Source organism: Molothrus aeneus, chromosome 1 (assembly GCF_037042795.1).
Source record: "Molothrus aeneus isolate 106 chromosome 1, BPBGC_Maene_1.0, whole genome shotgun sequence".
NCBI lineage: Eukaryota > Metazoa > Chordata > Aves > Passeriformes > Icteridae > Molothrus > Molothrus aeneus.
Genome location: NC_089646.1, coordinates 78,415,013 through 78,440,744, shown reverse-complemented (window position 1 = coordinate 78,440,744; position 25,732 = coordinate 78,415,013). Strand labels below are relative to the sequence as shown.

The 25,732-nt window shown below is 41.2% G+C and overlaps 2 protein-coding genes across 2 annotated transcripts in view; both read right to left on the bottom strand.

The window, feature by feature from the left end:
- Positions 1–4,004: 4,004 nt before the first annotated feature.
- ZNF622 (zinc finger protein 622) lies at positions 4,005–12,121 on the bottom strand. The gene is made up of 8 exons (XM_066545622.1): positions 12,065–12,121; positions 11,580–11,776; positions 9,270–9,878; positions 7,591–7,845; positions 6,727–6,889; positions 5,812–5,924; positions 4,813–4,956; positions 4,005–4,231 (listed from the first exon to the last, which is right to left on the bottom strand). The coding sequence occupies exons 3-8, from the start codon at positions 9,874–9,876 to the stop codon at positions 4,104–4,106; spliced, it is 1,410 nt and encodes a 469-aa protein (XP_066401719.1). The 5' UTR covers positions 9,877–9,878; positions 11,580–11,776; positions 12,065–12,121; the 3' UTR covers positions 4,005–4,103.
- Positions 12,122–12,456: 335 nt separating this feature from the next.
- RETREG1 (reticulophagy regulator 1) overlaps positions 12,457–25,732 on the bottom strand; it is a 65,038-nt gene continuing 51,762 nt past the window's right edge. The window contains exons 5-9 of the mRNA XM_066559614.1: positions 24,574–24,658; positions 23,246–23,383; positions 21,346–21,410; positions 20,098–20,224; positions 12,457–17,286 (exon numbers count right to left, since the gene is read on the bottom strand). Coding sequence (XP_066415711.1) covers positions 16,775–17,286; positions 20,098–20,224; positions 21,346–21,410; positions 23,246–23,383; positions 24,574–24,658 — 927 coding nt within the window. The 3' untranslated portion in view covers positions 12,457–16,774. The remainder of the gene's footprint in view (positions 17,287–20,097; positions 20,225–21,345; positions 21,411–23,245; positions 23,384–24,573; positions 24,659–25,732) is intronic.

Genomic DNA, 25,732 nt, shown 5'->3' with positions numbered 1-25,732 from the left:
TCAAGGAGTTAAAGATGTATTTTTAATTTTCAGTCAGATGTGTCCTAAAGCTTATTTATAACCTTCCATCCATTGTGGTCATGATAGTATAAACCCACTCGAGTCCCTGCAGTGCAGTGTTCCACCAGCAGCACTGAGCTGATAGTGTGGAGGAGGATGACCAAGGCCCATAAGCACAGGATGCCACAGTTTTAATACATCAAAACTTTTAAGAGCTGCAGTGGAGAATCTCCCTGAGATGCCCCCCTCAGCATCAGCTGTCAGCTGGGTAACAGTCCAACACCTTCACATTTCAGGCCATTTGCACTGAAGAAATCAATCAGGGATCAGCAGTGGACTCTTAAAGGGGCTGCTTACTTTAAATACTTGTTAACTTGCAGCTTCAGCATAATTAGCTGTTAATTTGTGTTACATTTGTGTCCCCTGTGTCTCTGCCACACTAAATCTATATGCTTCTCTCTCATTCTTAGCTCCTTCCTTCCAGACGACAGGTACATGCTTTTCCCTCTACTAGCATTTTGTTGTTTTTAGGTAACTAAAGTGTACAAAACAGAAGTACTACTTCCAAAAGGAGATGTCAGATGTACAGACGTGCTCCACCAGCTTCACCAGTTCTTTCATTCTTCTGCTTCATTCTGCAGAGTCAGATGCAGCACAGGAATCACTTCAATACCCAGGTGTTAATGGACAGGCAGGAAGAACCCCAACCTTGTCCAAAATGAGGTACCTTTGCTATGCTTATTACCAGCCTTTCCTACCATGAATGCCCTCCCTGAGAAGGGGTGATCTCCTGCTCTGGGAACAGCATGGCCACTGAATTACAATCATACCAGGACATTCTTGCTCCCGAGTACCCACTGTACTCTGACACAGTCTCAAATCTACTGATTGTAGGAGCCAGAAAATGCAAGGTTAGAGCAGGGGAGCACAGGCTGGATCATAGCTGGAAACACAGCTCCCTGGTAGGAACAAATGTAATTTGGAATTCTCTTTGGAAACAAAAAATTGCCCTCAGCTATCCTTTGTACAGGGAGGTAAAAGACTAAACACTGAGAAGTGTGTTTAATAAAAATACTCTCAAATACTTTGACATAGCTGGAATTACCTACAAGTTGTGCAGATTGTAGCATTGTTGCTGACAATCCCCATGTACTTGCTCCAGCCATCCTGTGCCAGCAATGCTCTCCCAGGACCTACATAAAGATATTAATAGCAATTCATCTCACAGAAGCCTGGTAGTGGTGAGCTTTGCAGTCTCACCCTACCTCTGCACTGCATGAATGCACTCTTACTCGGCTTTATTTATTTTCATAGTAAACACAACTCCAGGAAAAGCTTTCCTACGCCCTCTGCTGGTTTTCCAAGACAGCCATTTTCACCCGAGTATTACAACTCTTCCTGTAAAATACCAGTAGGTTCCCATACCTCTCTTCCATTTTCTTCTGACTAAACTTCATTAAGATGTATAGGACAGACTCATAGGTGCAAATTATACCAATTACTTCCTCCTGCTTCCCTGTGACCTGCAAAATGACTACCAATTTTCATAATTACTTACCAGCATTTTTTCTGAACTAGACTGTTCAGGAAATTCAGGCAATCCCCATCTCCTCATAAACAGCAGGCTTCCCAGAGCAAGTCAGCACAGAGGACAGGAGCTGCCTTTGGCTCCCTTTCATGCTGAGGAGAGTGGCAAACTCCATGCACCTTCATCCTGAACCTTATGACCACAAAGTAATTTGTCAGTGGATCAATTACCTCCTTGTATTTCTGCCTTCACTGCCAAGCCTCCTTAAACACCTAACCACTAAGATAGAAGCAATTTTACTAGGTTATTCTCAAAACTCTTCCAGAATGATTCTTTAGTCTTTAGTGTAAGTTTTGTATATTCCATGAATGTTTACCAAAAGCTCAAGACTGCATACTGCTCTGATTCTCACTGGTGATTTAATTCTGGTATTCAAAGCCAGCTCTGCAGGTTTCAATACTTGCTCAGGTTAGTAAGTCTTAACGCTTCTACTTCTGTATTTTTGTGTATTTATGTATAAAGACAATCTAACTTACCCATAAACCTAAGACCCTTTGATAGTAATTCTCGAAAGAAAAAGTCACGACCAGCTCCCAATGGCCAGATGGTGAGACTTGTCAAATACAAGCAGGGTATATCCTCTGCCAGAAATCCATACATAATCACAGGCTGGGCCAGGTCATGACTGTAATATGGGATATGGTGCCTGATGATTCACACAGCTTGAGTCACATAGCTGAGACCAGGTGTCTTACCTCTGACTTTGAGTGAATAACCCAGAGTGAACCCTCTACAATAAATTCAAATGTGCACCAGATCCAGCTAGGGATATACAATGGCATTAACTCTATCTTGTCAGGAAAAAGGAGGTACTCATTAATCAATCCAACTTTAGTTTAAGGTTTTGGATGTGAACACAGCCTTTCTTGAAAATTCTCTCTGCTTCAGTTTTCCTTTCACTCTAATTTAGTCCTTTCTAAATGCATTAGCCAGTTTACTTACTAAATGTTGTGCAAACCTGTAGCCTCCATTACTGCTCAAGCTCTTTGCTCTTGGTAAATCCAGGAACAGCAAAAAAAATTTCCAAGGCAGTAGAATTTTCACTAAAGAAACAAAAAACCACTAATGAGCAAAACATCACAGACAAATCCCCAAAACCAAAACCCCCACACAGCATTCACCTCCACTATGAAATTATCCCTTTCCTAGGAATCCCATAAATACACTGCTCTCTCAGAAGTGCTGACATGATGGTGCTGCTTCTTCAGAACTTACCTCTTAGGGAGACTAGGGAACTACTTTAAGTCAAAATACAGCATTAACAGACAAATCTCTCTCTGTTATTCTCAGTGATATCACGCACACACCATTCACAAGACAGAAAGAAAACTTTTATCAAAACCACATAGTGAAAGCCACTCCTTGGGAACCCAGAGCAATCCTAAATGCAGAAGTGACACCTGGCTGTAGCCAGCTGCCTTCCCAATGAACTGATAGGCAAGGAAACAGCCATGTTTCCGTAGCACACGCTCAGTGTCCAGCACACTACAGCTTGGGGCATCAGGAGCCAGCTCATGACTTTGAAGGTGCCTGCCTCCTTAAAGGAAGGTCAAAACTGGTAAAGTCATGGAAATATTTAACATCTCCACCAGCAGGACCACCACAGCACTGCTGCCTCAGCTCTAACATGCAGGTTTTCTCTGCACCAGCCTGCAACAGTTCACCTGCTTAAGTGGGAGAGCCTACCTGTTCCACCCAATACATGTCTTAGGTCACTGCATGATAACCAAACACCAGTACTGAGTGGGAACAACAAACACTGTCATCCATAGTATCTTCAGAGTTTCAAGCAGGAAATGCAAAATTTTGACTGACATTCATCTAAATGTTAGGATAATGTTGAGCAGTTTTCAGGAAATGAAAATTCATTACATGCAATGTAAAACAACTATGCTGCATATTATTACTCCAGCCCTGAGCTGGAGCATTAGGCAGGTACAGTCAGCTTCTGAGGACAGTATTAATCCTGGAGTTATGTTTTCCATCAGTGCATTTCTTCAAACAATTATTACTTAACCTTCCATGAAACTTTGCTCTCAAATTTTCACCTCAATAGTGTCAGCTAGAACTCCAAAATGCCCAGCTGATATGTTTGGCACGACAACTGAAAACATTCAATACACTCCATCTTAAGCATTTAGATCTAGGATCTTCTTTTGGCTTCAACCAGTTAGTAGAATTGGAAACTGAAGATATTCACACAAATGACAATGTCAACTGGCCCCTAGAAATGGGCTGCACAAAGATGGGCAGCAAGACTATGCATGTACCTTCAGTCATAGCCATGACTACTCTGCCACATGTTCCACTGAAGATATTTTACTTATAAGTTAAGCCCAGCATTATTTCAGAAGAGACAAGTTCTCTGCCGTTCTTCTTTTTAGCAGGGGAAGACACACCAGCAAACACATCAGCATTTGATAGGTACTGAGTCCATTTTAATAGGAGAATCCACAACCCAGAAACCATTAAATCCCCCTTCCCATAACCAGCTGTAGGGAGTTCTCTTTGGAACTCAGAATCTGACTTGCATCCGGAAATGCATCTGCTTTGTAGCATTGTTACTCATTCCTGTCTTCAGCATCCATTTTGCCTTCATCCTCTGCAGGTATTGCATGTCACGCTGCTGGGCAGAGATGGCCCCTGCAGGGAGAGAGAAGCAAGAGAGATGGATCAATGTCTGCCACCTTACTTACGACTTGTATGCAAACCAGCTGACCTGCCCACGTACTTCAGCAGTTACCTACAGGTTTCCTGCCCATACTGGTATATTTCTTTCCCCTTTTCTCTGGAGAAAGCCCAGTTCCCTCTACAAATACCACGACTGTGATTAAGGCAAAAGGTTGTTTTGCATTCCAAGCGCGATTCTTGTATTTCAAAAGTGGATATAGACCACAACTCTGTTACCCTACTGGAAAAGCATTCTGTCAAAGCATGACTTATATTATTAAATAGCAAGAGTAGTGACTTGGACAGGCAGAAACCAAGAAATCTCAGAAGTCACCAAGCATCGCAAAGAATGGAGTGAAAAGCCTGTACAGAAGCTGCACTGGAGTTTAGAAACAAACTTCTGTATCTGCTTGGATGTCAGGAATCAAAATGAACTGAGTGGAAGACAAACTACTGCATAAACCCCACATGTAAAGCAAAGTCAGCCTCTGGAACTGTAGAGTAATGCCATCCCAGAGCCTCCTTCTCTGCAAAGCCCTCCCACTGTCACTCACCTGCCTGCCCTGTCCAGCCCAAGGCTCGGTACTGCTGCAGCACCCGGCCCACGGCTTTCCTGTTCTTCACAACAGCCACGTCTCTTGTCACACCAAAACGCTGCCTGTAGTACCTCATCAAGGAACGGTGACCCACCCTGGCACCTGCTCACAGGAGGGGACATCTTATTGGTCATCATGAAACAGCTTCTGAAGTGGAGTACTCAAGCACATTGTGAGAACTATGGAAAACCCTTCTGCTGAGAAATGGTATTAAAGGGTCCAGAACCTTAAAAATTTTAGGATTATTAGGGAACTCAATGTAATTACTCTAAGAGTTTGAACAAAAAATACATAATGTACTGCTATTCAAGAGGGCCTTAGCTCAGATAATAAACACATGGTTATCAGAAAAGAAAATCTTAATTAGTGCAATGAGCAGAGAGGCAATGCTGTTTCAAGTAAACAGTGAAGCCACTTGCTGACATTCAGGAAAACTTGTGCAACTGAAGAGTTCGCAGCACTTTTCAGAATTAAAGGGCTGAGGTCCCCTCATACAAAACCACCAAACAAAAAAAAGAAGTGAGAGTGCCAAATGCCAAACTAGAGAAAGGCTATTTAATAATTTAATTTACTGAACTAGTTTACTGAGTCAGGTCGGAGCTGGCTGTCTACAAAAAACTCCTACATTAGATAAGTTAAGTTATAGCCTCTCCAAGCTGCACTCAAACAAATATGGAAACTCTTGTTGGAGTAAACCATAAGAGTCACATGATAATGAAGATGTAAAATGGGCAAAGCAACCCACTGCCCCAGTCCAATATCCATCAGTGCTGGAGAAGCTGAACTACTTGGCAATGAAAATAATGGAAGGTGAGGACATATCCCCAAAGATACTTAAATGCTAAACTACCTTCTCCCTTCCTAGAGGAAAACACAACAGTGGCCTGTGCTGCAGGTACTGGAGGCAGATACGGGAAGTGCAGAGAAAGTAAGCGGTGACACAAACCCTGTGCCCACCTGAAGGAAGGATGAGCTCCATGGTGTCATCATCATAATCCAACTCTTTCTCTGCTGAGTGCTTTCCAAGACCCTCCACATCTTTCCCATCCTCGTGATCAGGATAACTGCTCCTGTGGAAGAGCACAATACATGGTTTAAACATGGGGAGCAGCCACAACTATCCAGACCCACTCTACAAAAGAACCACAATGCACAGCTACAGCAAGGCACAAACATTGTCATGTTTCACCTGCCTTACTCTGAGAGGTCCTAACAGCAGAACTTGGTCCTGAACAGAGCCTGGAGACAAGGAACCCTTTTCCTCCACCTTGTTCTGCACCTCAGCACAGTTCTGCTGCTGCACACTTAACAGTGACTTATGGTGAAAAGCCACCACAGTGCAGATCACCAGTTCTGCACAGCTGCTGAACAAGTGCTCCCAGAAGCTGCATCTGTCACCATAATATGAGGTATTTCTGACCAAAATGAACACAGCTTAGGATTTGTTGCAGGAAGTTCAACAAGAGGCCTCTAAATCACAGCAGTCCTGATCAACTCCAGCTACACAATGAAACTTATGTGAGAAACCCACAGTAGATCTTAAGTCCACAATCTGTTTAAAAGGTACTGGGAAAGTTATGACCTTTTTATGGCCTTTGCTGGTGCGCTGAAATCTCAATTCAGTAACAGCAAACATACAAAACAGAATTCAAAATGTACTTTGATGTAGGACTGGTAATCATGGTCACAGAAGAAGACAACCAATCTTGTTGTTACCATTATCTAAAAGAGTGGGGAACCAACAATGCAAAATAAGTACTGGAACCCGAAACATCATCAAATTTTAAGAATTAATAATAGTTTCTAATGTAATATTTAACTGTTCTTTTGTCTGTCCCCACCTGTGTCCCACTCAAAGACAAATGACCTCACCTAAAATCATAGAAATCTGCAAATTCCAGGGCAGCATCTCCATCTGTGAAGAGTTTGCAGTGGCTTTTATCATTCATGTGAGCCTGGACTGCTTCCGTAGAGTAGAAGGATTTCCCCTTTTCATTGCACCAGATGCAGATTTTCCCAACGCCAACTTTCTCTCCTGCAGAAAACATTGGCATTTCTAATGGTCTGAACAAAATCTCCCTAGCCAGTAATTAACACTTCTGTGACAAAGCCTTCCCAGCTTGCAGGCAGAGAGACCTAAGAGGAGCCTCAAGACCCTAATTTCCAGGACAGCCCTGCTGTTCCTATGCCTTGACCATATGGCCCCCCCAGAGACAAGTCTGGCCATTTAAAGATTTCTTGTGACAAGGTATGGGTCATTTAGAATTCTCAATAACAAACTTCACACTTCCAATATGTTTTTCTATCCAATACTCCAAAATTATTTTATTCTCATCATTATTTTTAGACTTGAAGGATTATAGAGTTTTTCCTTTTAGCTCTCTCACAAGCATTGTAAGCCAAATAGAGAAATACTTGTGACTCACTGGTAGGACAACACAGTTCATATGCACACTTTAGCAACAGAATTCTGTCCCAAATTTCGCGTTATCTAAACAACTTACTCAAAATCAGAAAACTATGTGAGACCTGCAGGGTACATGACCATTTTTGCTCATCAAAATTTTCTCTCATTCTCCCTGGAAAGCCTGTGGTCCTGCTCATGATCAAAATACTGACAGCACTCAGACAAAAAAGCAACTCAAACCAAAACATTTGGTGTCATATCCAAACAAAAATAAGCACTATCAGAATATAATTATTCTTACAAAAAGATTAGAGAGCATTCAGTCATACCAAGATACTTGATTAGTCCTCTGAGATCCACAAGGTACTCTATGTCTGGAATGAAGAAGCTGTGGATTTTTGTCATATGTGCCACATTTTTTGTGAGAGATCTTGAGTGATGGGAACAGAACAAGCAGTCTGTGACTGGTATGGCCCCAACAGCAGGAATGCTTTCAGCCTCTGCCTGCTGTTCCTCTTCTTCTTCCACACTTTCCATCTCTTCATCAGAGCCAATGTCTTCATCAGAATCCATATCTTCCCAGTCTTTTAAAGGAAGTTGAAAAAAAAAGTATTTATTTTATACTTTTCCCAAGCAAAATAAGTCCCAAATAAGTTAGAAAAAGCCATCGTAGAACACATTGCATTTTTTGTTCTTACAGCTAAGTGCCACACAGTCACTTCCAGGTGCAAGAATTTACCATCACCAGTAAAAGATATTTCTTTTTAAGAGGCACAGCAAAGCACAAGGTCACTCATAAAAACCACTGGCAGATCTGATACTTCCCCCCTCCATTTTCTCAACTATTAACACTTTACTGCTGTTTCTAGGCCTTAAATTTAATTCACCACAGTGCAAGAACACAAGCATGGCTCATTGAAAACAAGACAACTCTGGTGACATCAGGAAAATACTCATTTCCAGCAGTCAGGAAAACACACTCCTGTTCACACACTTAAAAGAACAGTTAACATTCAGAAACCTACTAAGATTTTTGCAATACAATCTATGACTAACACATTAACACCAGACAGGGGCAAGCTAGCTTCTTCGTTAGCTGTTACAATGTATGTTCAATGTTTCTTCTCACCCAGAGCAGATTCACTGAACTGCAACTGAAATTTCAAGAGCACAAAACTGCTGTAACAGATGCAGTAACGTGACACGGGAGTTTCAGAAATGAAGTTCCACCTCATTCATTCCTGTCCCCTTACTACAGCTCAATCATCCCATTCAGCTGTTCTAATAGATGTGTTTGGAGCTGCACTGTCAACTACAGCACTGAAAGCATCCAGGTTAAAAATGACTCTTTTCTGGAAATTCTGAAGCTCTGATCTTTTCAGCTGTCTGCTTTCCAGGCTGACCTCCAACACAGACCTGCATTCATAGGAAAAGGCCACTAGGGTGGCAACTCTTGAACCCATTTTAACACAGACATCAAAATCCTGACAGATGATGTTACACTGTCAGGCTAAAGAGCAAAGTTTCTCCTCCGGTCTTGGTGGGCAGAGGGCAACAAAACCAACTATAGCCCCACCTCCCTTCAACAGATCAGGAAATGAGTTGGGACAATAGCAAATAATCATAACTGGATTCCTGTTAATTTATTTTTTCAGAAGTAGTTTTAGGGTAACCTGTTACATTAGCGTTCTTTAAAGGAAACTTCCTTTGACACTTTATGTGGGAAATAGTGCTCTATTACATGGATATACTGGTGACTATTTACAGTCAATTTTTACATGCATTAGTGTCTGTCTGTAAGTTGAACAGCTGGCAGTTCAGACACTATCACAGAGTCCTTGGCTGCAAACATGGGCCAACTTTAACTCCTTTGTTAAACTGAAAATTTAAACAACAGCAAGACCTTCTGTGATGAAAAAAGCTGCACTGATACAGAAGCAGAAGGAAGCTTTTGCTCAAACCATAGCTCACCCCAAGATATTTTCTATCAGTGTGTTTACTGCCTTACCTTCCTCATTATCCCCTTCTTCCTCTGCTTGTTGCTTGGCCAGTTTCCTTGCTTGCTGTTCAAACCACTGCAGCCGTGGAGGAATTTCTGGTCGTTCTCTGCTCTGGGACAAGCTGGCACTTTCCCTGGACACTGGAGAGCCACTCGCATTACTGGGAGGTAGAGGTGTCTTCTTTGGAGATGAAGATGGCTGGGCTCTGATGGCTTGCTGAATAGCTGTGTTCATTTCATCCTTATTTACACTCTCTGGGGCCAGCCCTTTTTCCAGATTCTTCTCATTTAATATTTTCACCTTCTTGCTGACAGCTTGGACAGCTTTCTTCTCCAGCTCCAGGTGCTTCTTGGACTTGAGGTGATTCTCATAGGCATTGAAGGTGGAGAACCTCTTGCTGCACACTGTGCAGTAAGTGGCAGTGATTTTGTTCTGCTCCTCTGCTACTGCTCTCTGTGCCAGGACTCTCTCTTGGAAATTCTCAGCAGTAACAGGAGGCATGTCAGCAACCTTACGCTTCAGGTTGTACCTGTGCCAGTCGGTTTTGTAATGGGCACGCTGAATGTCACCATCCTTGAAAGCCACACGGCAAGTGATGCAAGTGTAGGTGGCCATTACTAGAAAATGGAAAAAAAATAAAATTATGTTAAAAAAAAATTAAGTAACAGACACAAAAAAGCCCCAACACCTTCATCTTGACAACCTTCTCTTAAGGCAATGTTCTTGCACAGAATTAAATTTATTAAACACCAGCATCAGCAATGAGTGCAGTATTCATGGGCAGCAGCAAGAGAGGAAACTTATAAATAAAAGACTTTGAGACCTTGAGTTTACTTGTAGCACAACAGCAGTTGAGCATCCCAGCTCTGGATGCAGAACCTGCTGTGCCTGTTGGGATTGGGATGCATGAGAGGGCCCCCAGTCACAGCACCAGTATTTCAAAAGTTCCACACTTTTCACTGAAGATCAGTGACTAGAGGTTCTGAACAAGCTCATCTTCTGCCAGCTGTAAGACTTTGAGGAGACGAGTGATTCCTCAGAAACAAGGTTAAAAAGGGAAAACCTGCTGACAGGCCTATTTCGTATCTTCCACAGCTTTAATAAATGGCAAAGAAAAAAAAATGGTACTGCCTTTAAAAATAAAGCCTTCTTAGCTGCTTTGGAGCAGCATGTGTAGTGCTGACAACACTTTACCCTGCAGAGCTGTTCACCTGGAGATGCAATCAGTCATGGCTAGATCTAGGCATTGACCACTAACAAACCCTGGTCTCCCTTCACTTCCCACCACCCAGCCAACCCATGTTACTAGGGCTGGGACAGGACAACTGCAGAGCAGTGACCTCCCACTCATGCTGTCCTTTCCAAATCCATACATTTCCTTCCTTCTCAGTGCTTAATGAAACTTTGCTTTTCCTTTTTTTTTTTTTTTTAACTAAGTTGATGCAATCTCTTGAATGCTGCAAAAGCAAAGAGCAAAAAAAGTGTCATCTGGAGATCACAGAAAGCACCTTCATTGTTTAACTGATTTAGAAAAACTATGGCTTAATCTGGAGAAAAAAGAAATAATACATCAGGATGAGGGGGTCTGAAAGCAGGGAGAGGAAGAGCAGCCCCTCCCTGAAGTTACTAACAGGGAGAAGCAGTGGTAGAAGTCAAAACAAGTTATGAAATGCTCATTTCCTGGAACCACTGGGATCCTTACTTATTATTGCTTGTCCTATCTACAGTGTGATAGTGACAGGGGGGATGCAGCAAATGAAGGCCATATCATCTGGAGTACTATAAGCATCTACTCAGTATAACAGCAGCTTTTCTTTTTTTGTTTCAGAGAAAAACGTGGTCTCTGCCCACTGAGAGATCCACTGAGTATTCCCTGAGGCGTTCCCCTGCCACCTGCAGAGCTCCCTGCCCTTCTCCCCGCCCGGGCACCAACCTTTGCCATGAAACACTGACTCAGAGTCACGCTGGCTGTTAGTGATACACGGCTTGCAGCACCCTGAGGCAGAACACTCTGCTCTGGTCCGTGACGGACAGACAGAAGCTACAGAGACAGAAGCTACATGCTACATTACCACGGAGCTATTTAAAAACACTCAACCTCCTCCCGCTCCGCCCCACCCAAAAGAAAGCAGCTCAGAGGTTTGTAACTAAGAGAAGCTAAAGCCATAAACCTTCACCTCTGGCTATTACGTGGAGATGCGTTTACAACACAAGCTGCACAAAACAGAGAAATCCCGTGTAGTTACACAACACCTTCCCACGAGCCGCCTGCATTTCCCTCCCGTTTTGAGCCCCAGGACCGAAGTCCCGAGTCCTACCTTGTGTGGGGCTCAGGAAAACCAAACCCCGGGCACTCGCAGCACAGCCGAGCCCTTCCAGGCAAACCGCGATCTCCCTGAGGGTCTTTAGTACTGTCAGGCTAAAGTACTAAAGCTGCCTTCGGCGTGATTTAAACTGAGGCCTAATCCTGGCACAAGGCAGGCGTCTATTACACGGACAAAAATTCGGGCAAAACCTAGAGATAAATAAATAATAATAAAAAAATTAACCCAAAACCCAAAAAACCCCCAAGAGATAAGGCGGGGCGCAGGCGGCAGCCGGAAGCCACCAGGCCAGGCGTGGAGCAGGCCGGGATCACAGGGAGCCGGCATCCCAAGGGAGCGCATCTGGCTTGGCCGGGCCACGCCGCCTGCCCCCGCTATCTTCGCTGGCTCGGGCCGGGCCGGGCCGAGCCGGTCCATCCAATTCAATTCCATTCCATCCCGTCCCGCCCCATCCCGTCCCTCATTCCCGGGACACGCACCTGCGGCCGGCGGAGCTGGCGATGCCGGGCGCGGGGCGGGGCGCGCGGGCAGGAAGCGGCCGCGCGGCGTCCGGCGGGAGCGGCCCGCGCGCGCCCCCTGGCGGCCGGAGGGCGCGGGGCAGGGGCGGCGCCCGGAAGGGACCCGGCGGCGGCGGCGGGAGCGGCGCTTCACGGGCCGTGCCTGCCCGTGGTGGGGGTGTGTTCGCCTTCGGTTGGTTGGGTTTGGTTTTGTTTCGTTTCTTTTTGTTTTGTTTGTTTTATTGTTTTCACGGAATCCGTCAGGTTGGGAAAGATGTCTCCGATCATCGAGTCCAACCTGTGGCCGAACAGCGCCGTGTCAACTCATGTCACTATTGCGCCGAGAATGACACAGGAACAGGCGGGAGGCGGAATTGTAGAAAGAACAAAAGGAAAGCTTTATTCAAGAGAACCGTGCGGTTTTTATAGAGTGATACAATAGATTATATTTGATTGGCTAGCTAATAAAAACACCTTCCTCATACACCGTCTTTGAGAAGAACAGAAAGACGAAGTAGAAAAACACCACCTGCAGATTGTTTATACTTAACAAGTTATCACATCCTTACAACACCCCAAAAATTCTCACAAGCTTCTGTAAAAAACGCTAGCCATTTCTCTCTCTCTGTCCCATGGCATCCACAAACTAGACCATGGCACTAAATGCCACGCCCCGTCCTTCCTGAAACACCTCCAGGGACGGTGATTCCGCCACTCCCTGGGCAGCCCATTCCAGTACCTTATCACCCTTTCCGTGAAGAAATCCTTCCCGATGTCCAACCTAAACCTCCCCGGTTCCAGCTTACGACTGTCTTCTTGTCCTGTCACTGGTTACCTGGGGGAAGAGGCCGAGCCCCACCTGGCTAGAACCTCCTTTCAGGAAGTTGTAGAGAGTGATAAGGTCACCCCGTTTGTTGTTATAGGGTTTATTTCCATTTCTTGGAGCAAAGACACAATGAGATGATTTAAGATAAAAACTAACACATATTTATTAAAACAATCAATATAATAGTTCCATGTTTACAAAACAGTGATCAGGCAGGTAAAGTGCTGCAGAATACTTAAATACGGACATTTTGTAATTCTCCAGTTTCTGGTTGCCCGCGTGGGGGTTACTCACAGACTGCGACGCTGCTCATGTGCTGAGAACAGACGTGGAGACTACAGGGATTTATTTGTTCAGAAGGCTGGGACAGCCTGGAAAAAGTGCAGAATGAACACAGAACAAATAGAACGAGTATCTCTTCAGATCCTGTTACTTTGGGTTACAATTATTTAACCTCCTCTGCATAGAATAGTATTTTTTTTCCACTAACAAACAGAAGAATAGTCAGTAGGGGCGTGGTACGTATGCATGGAAACCCCCTGTGCTGGGAACGGGTGGCTTTGCACTGGATTTGACACACTAAAGGCCACCAATCTGATGGTGATGCTGTCACTCATGTACTGACACAAGGGGAAATTTTCTGAGTACAAAAGAGTGACCTGCATCCCTGCCCTGACATATGTCCTTTTCTTAAATCAGGATGCATGAAGAAGCCACTGCAAGGCACAAGAGGGTGAGCCCTTTGCTGCCAGGTACGAGCACACACACACAACAGAAGCAGCACCAGTCCCAGGGCAGGATCACACACTCTTACCCCATGGCACTGGCTCACACTATGCCCTCTATGCTGCCTGTGTGCCTTCTGACTGGAAATGACATGCAAGGAAGCTTTCCATGGAAAAGCTGTATGTTTCAAAGCTATGTATTGCCTTATACCCCCTTGCCTGTCTTCCTGCCCTGGCATTCCATTTGAAGGATGGGAAGGTGACAACAGTGCTCAATAGAAAAGACGCTGTAGACCATTGTGACAGGCATTTTTAAGGAACTGCTATTTCTTGGCTGCTGCTATAATACAGTAAAATGTAGTTTTCTCAAGGGATTTCCAGCTGAGGGCGGTGTGGAAAGGATCCACAAAGGAGAGAAACATTTTCTCTGTGTTTTGCTGGCGAACTGCTGCCAGTGGAATGTATTGTGTCCATGCAAAGTGTTTCTTATATGTGGTTGTGTGGAAGAGAAGAGATAATTTCTTGCAGAAAATTAGACATCTTTTTTACTACCTGAGGAAGAATATTAAATGTTACAGAATTACATCCTTCCCATTACAAAGTATTTAGGGGCTTGAATGTAATTGACTATCATGACAGCAGGAAAAAAAATTAGAATTTTTTTTCTCTAAAGAGTCTCAGATAAGCAACTATGTCCCTAACTTTAAAGATTTACTCATTCAAGTTTTGGTTGGTTTTTTCTTTCTGAAAAAGAAATAAATGAGGGTCTTACTGGAGAAAAATCAATGTATTTACCTATCTTGAAACCAGAAAATGGGTAATTTACAAAAAGTCTGAGAAACTCCTCCAACTGCTTTTCTTTCTGATCTAATCTATTATTCTAGAAGAGTGCCTCTGTGTTACATACTTTCATAACCACAAGTATTTTCCATAAAACTACAATAAAGTGCACGCTGTTACAATGCCACCATTGACAGCCAGCTAGCCTGTCCTGCCAATCTGCTCCAGAACAGCCTGTGAAGGACTGCTCCCTCCCTGCCGCCTCTCCTGTCCCACAGCCTGTTTCCCCTTCTGGCACCAGTAACCCTGGACAAGGGAGCACACAGTTGTTTGGCATCCTACAAAGCTTCATCAGCAACTTGGATTTGTACTCTTTTAACTCTACAGATTATCCTAAACTGGCGACAAGGATGAGGCTTTTAAGTCTTCTGAGAACTTTTTAAACTCACTGATTTTCCAACAAAAGCTTTTTTTAATTTTGGTTGGGTATTTGATCTTTTTTTAATTTGTTTTTGCCAAATGAGAGGAACAACCTGGTGAAAGCTAAAGAAGAAACTTAGCAACTAATGCTGTGGATGTGATGTGGGCCATGTTTTCTAATGATTTCCAGAAACTCAGGTATTGAGATATTGTAATTTGAAAGCTGCGTCTTGTGGGATCTATATCCAGCATCCACTTATTTCATAATGTATTTGATAATGAAGGCACAGGCTTACCCTTGTACTGGTAAAGGACAGCAAACACAGTCAATATGCATTACTGACACAAAAAGCACAAGCAACAATAAAGCTAGTGTCAAAACATCTCGGCATCCTTCCTTTTGCTGAACTCTTTTTGGCTATCTGCCTATTCTTCCACCTCAAAAGGAAAAAAAATACAAAATGTAGTTAATTTCAAACACAGGTTTACCTACACATATATGTTAGTGGAAGATTTTTATCATCTGTTGCTGTACTTTTTGAGGGTCCTAGATGACAGTATTTACCTCTTCAAATGCCAGCAAATGGAACTTTACTTGAGTAGTAGTAGCAGCTGACATGGTCCCTCAACTTTGCTAATGGTTTACATCACATTAAAAAAACTAGCTTTATTTCTTCCTATTTCTTGGATTACTATTGCTTGGTATTGCAATGCAGTTTTGTCACAGGTGAACAAAAAAGCCCTAGAAAAATAAGTTATCTGCTTGAGATCCCATGCCACTCACTCAGCATGTGTGGACTTTAAACTGGCAAATAATTTAAACAAGTTCTTTTTTTGTTTTAAATTATATGCCAAGAAGAAGATTCTGAGTGTCTTCTCTAGCAACTGACCTCACCAAATGCTTCTAAGTATATTAAAATCATCACATTGCAACACAACTTTTGTTGCAAGTGGAAGCAGCTATCATGGGAAAAAAAGCCAAACCAAAACCTACAGAATCTCAAATTAAGGAAGTGGCACCTAAAAAGCCTTTTTGCTTTTTTTTTTTTTTTAATCTCTAATCTCTACTCCAAACAATAACTACCCTCACCTGCTCCCAAACAGGTTATTCAGTTTACACAATATTAACTTTTAAACATAAAGATTTATTGGCTGACTTCACATGGGCAACACTGCCAAGGACTAGACTCCATCAAGGAACACAGCAGGTGGTCAGTCATATAACATGCCACTTCACAACTCTACAAGCCTATAACAGCAAAAAACTTGGAAATGCATTACCATATCCAAAATAATTCAAAGGTTTTAAGTATGAAATCTAGGGGGTTTTATAGTGTTGCACACATAATTAAACTTGAGTTGTGCCAGTTCATGTGTTTCATATACAGTAGGTGCACTACACATAATGCTAACTGCAGGGATCCATACTTTTTGGTAGGATTGAAGGAGGTGAGATGCAGTTAATCTCACCATAGCCCTCTGATAACTTGCCCTCACAATATGAGTCATTAATTGTATTACATGATTGGAAAACTAGAGTAAATAGACTGCCAGTATTGGAAATTTGGCTCAGGACCCCAAAATAGATGGTTGGCAAAAAGGTAAAAGAAACCTTGCCCCCAACTATTTTGAACAACTGACTTTCACCACGCATCTGCAACCAAACAGTGGATAGAGAATTCATCTCCATGCTATTACATTGAGGTATAACTACCAGAAACATTAAACTATCAGTATTAGCTGATACTTATCCAGTTAATTCACTTTGCATAAGGGAAATTTTTACAACACATCTAAAGGGATAGTTAAAGCTTACAGCTCAGAATTTTCTTCTTTTTTTTCTCTTTTTTTTTTTTTTGTTTCTTTTGTAGTATTTGATGGGTTTTTTTTTTTTGTGTTTTATGTTTAGTTTCTTCTGTGTTGCCAGCTGTAACTTCAAGGTTAATGACTTCCAAGCAGATTTGAAAGGAAGCCTGAAGACTTTTTCTTTTCCTGGGATTCTGTTTCTTGACCTTGTGAAAGTCCCAATTCTTTCTCAATCTGCTCTAGCTCAGACTGGTCAAGCAGTTCAAAATCATCAGCTTCCTCTGTGTCTGTCTCCTCACTCAAGCTGGGCGCTGCCTGTGAGGGAACTTGCTGTAGGGACTGCAGCTGGTCTTTGATGGCAGCAGACACTGCAGCTGTGATGACATCGCCAGCAATTCCACTCATTAAATTAAAGGTTTGGTCACTGGTCAAAGGCAAGGACAGCCCTGCAGTGGATGGTCTCTCTTTACCCTGTCTGGAAGCGTGATCCACCTTGACATCAGTTTGCTCTTTCCTTCGTTTTTGCTGGGTGGGCAAACCGATGCTGGAGTCATCGTCATCGTTTGTGCCGGCACCATTTTCTAAAGAGGGAAACTCTAAAAGATCTCGAGCAAAAGCTTCTTCATGATCACTAGGTCGGTCAAAATCTATTACAGGGTTAACAGAAGAAAACAGTGTTAGCACTCACAAAAGTTTTCCCAAAAAGGCAGCCAGATGTAACAATGCGAGTAGCAAGTGTTCCTCTGAATACATTTACTAATCCCTACTCCAGTAGTTCTCTACTGGAAGGAGATTTCTGTGACATCTAAAACAAAATAGTTTTGAAGTCATAATTCTAGTGCCACAAATCAGCTGGTATCAACCTAACTATTTGAAGAAAATAACTTTTTAAAGCTAACTAGCTAACTTTTTTAGGTATGTATCTGTTATGAAACAACCCATACAAATCCTCAGCACAGCTATTTCAAAATATACCAACCACATGAAGTCCTAAAATTTATTTCTCTTCACAATATATACAAACTACAAATATGTAAACATGGAAGGATGTGTTACAAATTTTTAACATGCATATGGAGTAATAAAAAGAATGTTTATCTGTTTAAAGAAAAAAGATATAAAACCAATGTAAAAACTAATTTCTTTTTCCTTTATTGGCCAATGCTTCTATTAAAAAGGAAACAGAAAATGGAAATTCTGCAGATGATCAGAATTTTTTCATGTCAAGAGGATAAAAAGCAAGATTTAATCAACATTAGATTTGAATGGCTGCATTAGTGAATGACACAATATTTGTTATTATAAATGTGTAAAACATACCATGGAATACATGGCTTGTGGAAGAGGCCTAAATCAGCACAAGTGAATACTTTCATCAAGTATTTGAATGAGAAGGTAAAAAGTTTGAACTTACTTTCTATGAAAACAAGCAATAGAAGCTTGTTGTAGGAGCATTCATAAAGGTTAAGGAAAAAAATTCTAAAAATGACTCATAGGTCATTTTCTCCATTTTCTTTAGGAAAGACAGGCTGGGAAGGTGAGGAGGAAGGGTTGTACTGCATGCAGAGTGGTGGCTTGAATGCACAGAGCTTTGACAGGAGATGAGCCAGTCCTTGAATGCATCCCATTAGGTCTTGTACTTCTGTGTGTGTCCCATTTGCTGAAATGCTCCATGGAGAAGAAGAGCTGATGTTATTTTTCACTTAGCAAGGCTATGAATAGAGTTTCCCACATGATCCTTACAGCCAAGCTGATGAGCAAACAGGGTAAGGGAACTGTAAGGTGGGTGGAAAAGTGGCGAGACTGCTGGGGTCAAAGGCTTCATCAGTGACACAAGGTGCAGCTGGAGGCTGGTTATTGGTGTCTGTCACAGGGACTGGAACCAGCACTGTTCAAGGGTTTTATTAATGACTTGGATGACAGGCTAGAGTGCACTCTGCAAGTTCATGGGCAGAAAGGAATTGCTGCAGGACAGGTGTATTTGATATTCTGGAGGTGAGGATGCCTTCAGAGGGACCTCAATAGGCTGGAGAAAGGAACAGGCTGAAAAGGAACATCATGACATTCAACAAAACCAAATGTGAAGTCTTGCATCTAGGATGAAATACCCTGTGCAGCAGTACAGGCCAAGGGCAACAGAAAAAGATCTGTGGGCAGCAGGTCAGTGGTATGCCCTTGCAGCAAGGAAGGCCAACCACACACTGAGCCATAGTAGCAAAATTGAAGGCAGAAAGTCAGTGGAAGGGATTTTTCTCCTCTATTCAGCAACTGAGAGTACCCAATGAAGTACTTTGCCTGGTTTTGACCTCTCCAGTCCTAGACAGACAATGGCATACAGGACTGAACCCCCTGGAGGGCCAGCATGATTATTTAGGGGGCTAGAGAAAGGATGTATATAGATGCTGAGAGAATGGGCCTTGTTTGGCCCAAGAGAAGGTGGCAAAGAGGGATCAGTTTAACTACTGAATGGGAAGGTAGAGAGAAGATGGGCCTGACGCTTCTAGAAAGTGCACAGTGAAAGGATCAGAGTAAATTGACACAAACTGGAACATGGGAAATTTTGACTCAGTGTTAGAAAAAAACTTCTTCATCATGAGGGTAAGCAAATATTGAAAAAGGCTTCCCAGGGAAGTTGCTGAATCTCTACCACTAGAGATGTTCAGAATTCAAGAGGTCACAGCCCTGAGAAACTTCATAAAGCTTTAATGAAGAGCTTTGAACCTGCTTTAGATAGGAAGATAGATGAGATGAATGACAATTGCTTTTTACAACTTACGGTTCTGTGATCATACAATGCTATTTACAACTTAAAATATTAAGAAAATACTGAAATTATTAATTTGGCCTGTAGTATCATCCTGCTTGTCATTTACAGGGAGCTTTTCCTAGGAGAAATGCAAGATGAGCAGAATTCCAGCAAAGTGTTTACTGATAAAAAGTAAGAATTTTTTTCTGGTCAAGATCAAGCCAAGTGCTTGAGAATCTTTTCCTAGTCTAAGTCTTCATAGGGTCATTGCTGGCTGTCTTCATGTCTAGTAGTAAAACTTGATAGTACTTTCTTTAATTGGCTGTTTAACAAGTCAGTGTATTCACTGTTTCTTTCTCAGCTTTTATTTGCTTAGCTTACCCACAAAGGCATTAGTAGTAATTTTAAAAGGTTTACTTGCTTGAAAGGTTTGGCAGAAGAGAGTGCTACATCTAGCACTTATTGAATGTGTTGGTTTTACCCAGTACTACTTATTTATTTAGACCCTTGCTGATGTATTTTAACATTTTTAAGATGAGGACAGTTCTTACACAAGATGTATCCAAAACTACACAAAACACTAAGATTAACCTTAAATTAGTTTCAGAGAGAAAAGTAACAACGCCAAAACCTGTCCTCAAATTGTCTAATAATTTTGAGGTACCTTGCACATCTGGAGTCCAGTGATGATATAGATGAAGCTGTTACATACCATCAGATGTGTCTGTCTGTGGAGAATACCCCTCGGATAAGTTAAAGGTCCCATTATCGGTCCAGGATACTTCTGAGACATCTGTGTCAGACACTGACAGCTCTTTGGCAACAATTGCAGGACTAACCTACACAGAAAATAGTCCCATACATGGTATTATTATATTTTAAAAAAATCACACTGCAGAAAGCCAATGCTTAGAGACTGAAAAAAACCCCTCTTGTATGTCATAGCAACATAAATCACCTCCTATTTTAGCCTTAATTGAAGAAACATGAAAATACTATGCAGTGCTTATAAGTGAAACATGCCTCTTTGTAATAACTAAAGGCTGTATTATACTAAAGAAGCATAGAAAATTCCAGTTACTGTAATAAAAGCAAAATCAGCCTGCAAATACAAAATGTGCATAATGTAACAAAATGAGTAAACTTGGACCAGAAAAAACAGCCCAATATCTATAAGACCATCAAAAATTAGCTGAAAAAAACCCCTATTATCCATTACCAATTTATTGAACAGCATTTACTTATGTCAGATACAAATTTTTATCCCATGGGATATTTTTTTCCCAACACAAAATCCCCTCCAAAGCTATCCCTGTCAAAGTCAGGCTTTATACACCACTGATCAAATACTACATAATAATTCCTATTAAAATGATTTTTAAAATATCAACTGGTATTTTGATTATAGCAGAAAAACCTTTGCCATACAGTCATTTAGAATACTAGAAGAAAAATGAGAAATTTGAGTGTTCTCATACATATCTAGAAAGATTTTATATACTTATTTGCACCATCATTGAAAATAATTAGACAAGGGATTACAAAAATATCTGACAAATTACATAGAACCACAACAGTTTCCTATTCATGTTTCCCTTTTGTATTTTAATTTGATAAAAATCAACTGCAATTTCAGTGTTGGAAATAAAAGTAACCACCTTTGCTTTTAAATATTAACACAATCATTCTACAGCCAATACAAAATAAACACATTCTTAGCTCAGTAGGCCAATGAAACCATTACCTTGAAGGCCAGGAGTCACAAATGCAGTAGGTTGGTTAGTATAAGGCTAAAGGTGGAGACTATGAATCACTGCTAAAGCATACTGCTTAGTTCAGGAACACAGCCTCCTGGGGAGGGCAAAGTCTTCCACAGAAGAACAGAGACAGCAATCTAGATAGCCTCCCATTATCTATATAGATTCTAAAAGCAAGACAGGGCTGACTGAAAAAAAGTCACCTTAGGACACAGAGCTGATATGTCTAATTCACTGTCATCTTCTGTGGCTTTTGTTTTTGCTGTTTCTGAAAGAAAAAAGATATATTTTTTATCCTACTCATGACAATGGATTTCCAGGTTCAGTGTGTGTTCTCTGTCACACAGCTTGTGTACACAATAACTCTCCACCTGCTGACACAGTGCACCATTTATGTGCTATGCTACCAGGGAAACAAGCCTGACTGAGAGACTGGCTGCTTATCAAAATACAGCAACCACAGTGGGGGAAAGAATGTTATTCTGAATACATTCCAGTAGATCTATTTACCTGCACTGTACTTCCTTCAGGAGTCTCTGTTGCTCACTAGAAAGTCATCTGCCCTGGCAAATAGATATCTCTCTTTTAGACTACACTGCTGGTAAAATGCACAGGTGTAACATGTTGTTAGAACAGGCTGTGTAAATATCCAACCACATTACTTTTACATGAGAACGTGCAATTTTCTTGATAATTGCATGTAATCTTGATTTACAAACCCCTTCTTCTACCAACACCCAGCTACCCTGCATTCACAGTCATATGCAAATATGCATACAAAGCATCCTCTGAAGTCTGGTAGAATGTTGCTCTTTACAGATAAGCAGAGATAAAAATTTTGCCTCCTCTGTCTGAGAATCTTTTAAACCAATATAAAATGAAAAACACAGCCAAAGTGCCCTTGGTTGCTTCTTCCTGCAACTTGCTCTTTCCTCTCTTGTGCCAACACAAGGTTTGTGAGCCCATGCGGTGAACCCAAGAAGCAAAGCAAGGTAGGGAACTTGTCAGTGTTAAATTAAACTGGAGGATGAAATGCAGATAAGAACGCATCTAACCTCAACCATTTTCCCAGTGCTGGCTTATGAAGTTTATTAAACTATAGTCTGATCTTTATCTCTGCCAGTTTCACTTAAAAACTGAACAGGTAGAATAATGCATGAAAGAAAATTTCCAATGCATTATTCCTTATTTTCAATTACTATCACATTAAATGTAAGAGAAGGGGAAAAGACACACGGTGGTTCTCCTTGGGTCTAGGAACAGCACATTGTATAATGAATTGTATAATGGTTACAAGAAATGCACGTTTTAAAGCAGATAGTAAGTCTACTGATGTAGCACTAATTTAAAAGGGTAGAATACCTGCAAAGTAGTGTGACTACACTGCAAAGGTTTAATTACCAAAACTGGAGCATGCAGAAGAAACAAACTAGCACTGTTCATATACAGATTTTCCTTGAAATAGCTTTATTGCTTAAAATCTAAAAGTTTCCAGTATTACAAAGATATTGGGTGAGATAGGCAAGATTTTGTTTAAAAATGATTCCTCCCCTTTCCACATAGAAATTTGGATTAATTTGTAGCTGCTATCCTGTGGCAATTCTTATATGCTTTTGGAATATTTGGAGAAGAAAACAGGTTTTTTTTTTTGCTGGAAGGAGTGAAACCAAGGCAGATTTAGATAAAGGAACAGAGTTTTGTCTCTTACTGAAAATTCTGTTGTGTACTTATTTTGAGACTCTTGAATGACTCTCTCTGCTGGGAAAGTTTGCCTTATCTGAAGAGAGATAAGCATTGCAAGCTTACAGCAAGTTGTTTTTTTTTTTTCTGAAAACTTATAAGCAGTACATCTAATCACATAAAAAGAGCTTGCCTTGTTTCTTTCCATGAAGTAATAATTTCTTTATTATCAAACCCAGATATCTGACATACATTGTTACTCCTTATAAAGCTAATAACAGTAGCCAGGTTCAAAGCAAGAAATATCTCTACAGTTGGCTTCTCAGGACAAACCAAACTTTCTGCAAGGTGAATGAAATGCTCTGCATACAGAAACACAATAATATTATATAATAATATATGGGACTATAATTAACTACTCACCAGATCTCTCTTTTTTCTTCTGGTTGATATATTCCACTATTCCAAAATCTACTTTCATCAAAACAGCCTTTATTTTGCTGCACAGTTTCTGTCCAAATTCATTGCACTTAAGGAAGGGACATAAAAAGGCACACAATACTGTGATAAAAATGAAGACAGAGAAAAAAATGGTATTGAAATATTGCTGTACAAGAAGCTACTAAAAATTTAAACAATGCCTTTGCATAAGATAACTAGTAACTTTACATAATACAGTTAGTTTTACATAAAAATGCATTGTGGAATGCCCATGTCAGACACTTTTAAGGTAAAATCCAGTTTTGAGAAGCCATTCTTACTTATTACAGAAAATATCATTATATTCATACCAATTGACATATTTTTGACTATCAGTAAGACACAATTTGTGGTCATTATAACATCTATCATTACCTTAACTTAGTCTGATTTTGATATATCAACTTTGACAGAAGTGACTATGCAACATTGTGCCAGAATCAACACACTGAAAACACTTGTAAATTGACTTCTGAACGACAAAAAACTGCAAACAAATTCTTTCTTATATCTAACCTAAATTGACCCTCCTTCAGTTTAAAACCATCACCTCTTGTGCTATTGCAGCAGGCACTGCTCAGATGTTGGTCCTCAGCGTTCTTGAAAGCCCTCCTTAGGAACTGAAAGGCCTCTCCCCAGAGTGTTCTCTTCTCCAGGCTAAACATCCCCAGCTTGCTCACTTTTCACAGGACAGGTGCTAGGGCCCTCTGATAATCTCCATGTCCCCTCCTTTGGACTCAACAGGTCCATGTCCTTCCTGTGCTGGGGACCCCCAGGACTGCAGGTGGGGTGTCACCAGAGCAGAGTAGGGGGACAGAATCCCCTCCTTCCCTCCCCTGCTGCCCACGCTGCTTTGGATGGAGTCCAAGACATGTTTGGCTCTCTGGGCTGTGAGTGCTCATGGCTGGGTCATGTCCAGCCATTCCAGCACCCCCAAATCCTTCTGGGCAGAGCTGCTCTGGATTTGTTCATCCTCCAGCCTGGCTTGATACCAGGGTTTACCCTGATCCAGGAGCAGCACCTTGCACTTGGTCTAGCTAAACCTCATGAGGTTCTCATGGGCCCACTTCTTGAGCTTGTCGAGGTCCCTCTGGATGCCATCCTGTCTCTCAGACTTGTCAACTGCACCACAGAGATTGGTGTCTTCTGCAAACTTGCACGAGTGTGTAAACAGGTATATAAACAAATAAATAAACAGTCCCTACACAGAGACCAAATAATGAACAGTACACACATACACAAATCATGACTGGAAAAGAGACCATACTTACACAAGACATAGGAGAGGACAACTCCAGGAATGTAACTTCCCAAGACAGTGAAAAATGTACATATGCTGCAGACTAGTAGGCAAAACTGGCAAAAACATTAAAATACACCATTAATACTTTCACTGAAATGATTTGATCATTTTGCAAAAGGAAGATGTTGCATGCTAATTAAATCTAGAATGCAGTGCAAAATTGAAGTTTGTTTTTTAAAACTGGGAATTACCTTTAACACTTCTGGTGAAAATAAGCATCAAACAGTCAATTTTGGATAATTAGGGATGCATCCCCTCTTCTACCATAAAAACATGCTATTTTTATTCATTTACTGTAAAGCTTTAACAAGCTCATGTTTACTGATAATATTACTAGAAATTATACCTTCATTGCATGAAAATAGGCTGGACACTTTATATGCAGGAAAAAAACCCAACTCAGTAATTGCAATATTACAGTGCATGCTTGCTGCATGTTTACAAAAGCAAAACATCCTTCCTCCAGCTACAGCTCTCTCCCCTGTTGTGTTACTTTGTGAAACTGTTTTCTCTCATATGCTGGCAAGCAATCTCTTGATGCTTGTTGGCTGCTCTAATACCCCTGTTAACGACACGGCTGAGCCAAATTTTCACCATAAAATTTGAGATTTGGCCTTTATGGTGACTGAGACATAACAGTGCATTTTTCACCACTGCACAGTGCTCAACTAATCTGTTGAAAGTTTGCAGAAAGGATCCATTTGCTTTTGGAGCTGAATTGCAATAAAATGGTTAATTCAAAGAAATTTTGCACACAGCATTACTGTCTAATTTGCTTCTAATTATACCAGTAAAATAATGGCATGGCTTAGAGAATGAGGTCAGGGAAAAGAAGGAAAAACATGCTATCAACATTATAATTTCTAAATTAGTATTAGATATCTCTTAACATACAGTTACAGTCATGTCACCACAATACTGCTACCACATTTCTTTACTTCACTATGAACTTCTTTTAAATATAACTTTATTGTCCAGACATACAACTGCTCTTTATATAATTTATTAATTTTTTCTCCATAATTTTCATTCTTCTATAACTTTCTTTTTTTTCATCCAGTTGCTCCTCTGTATTTTCAATCTTAACTGCTAATATTTGAGTGTGGTACTACATACTTTCTATTTGC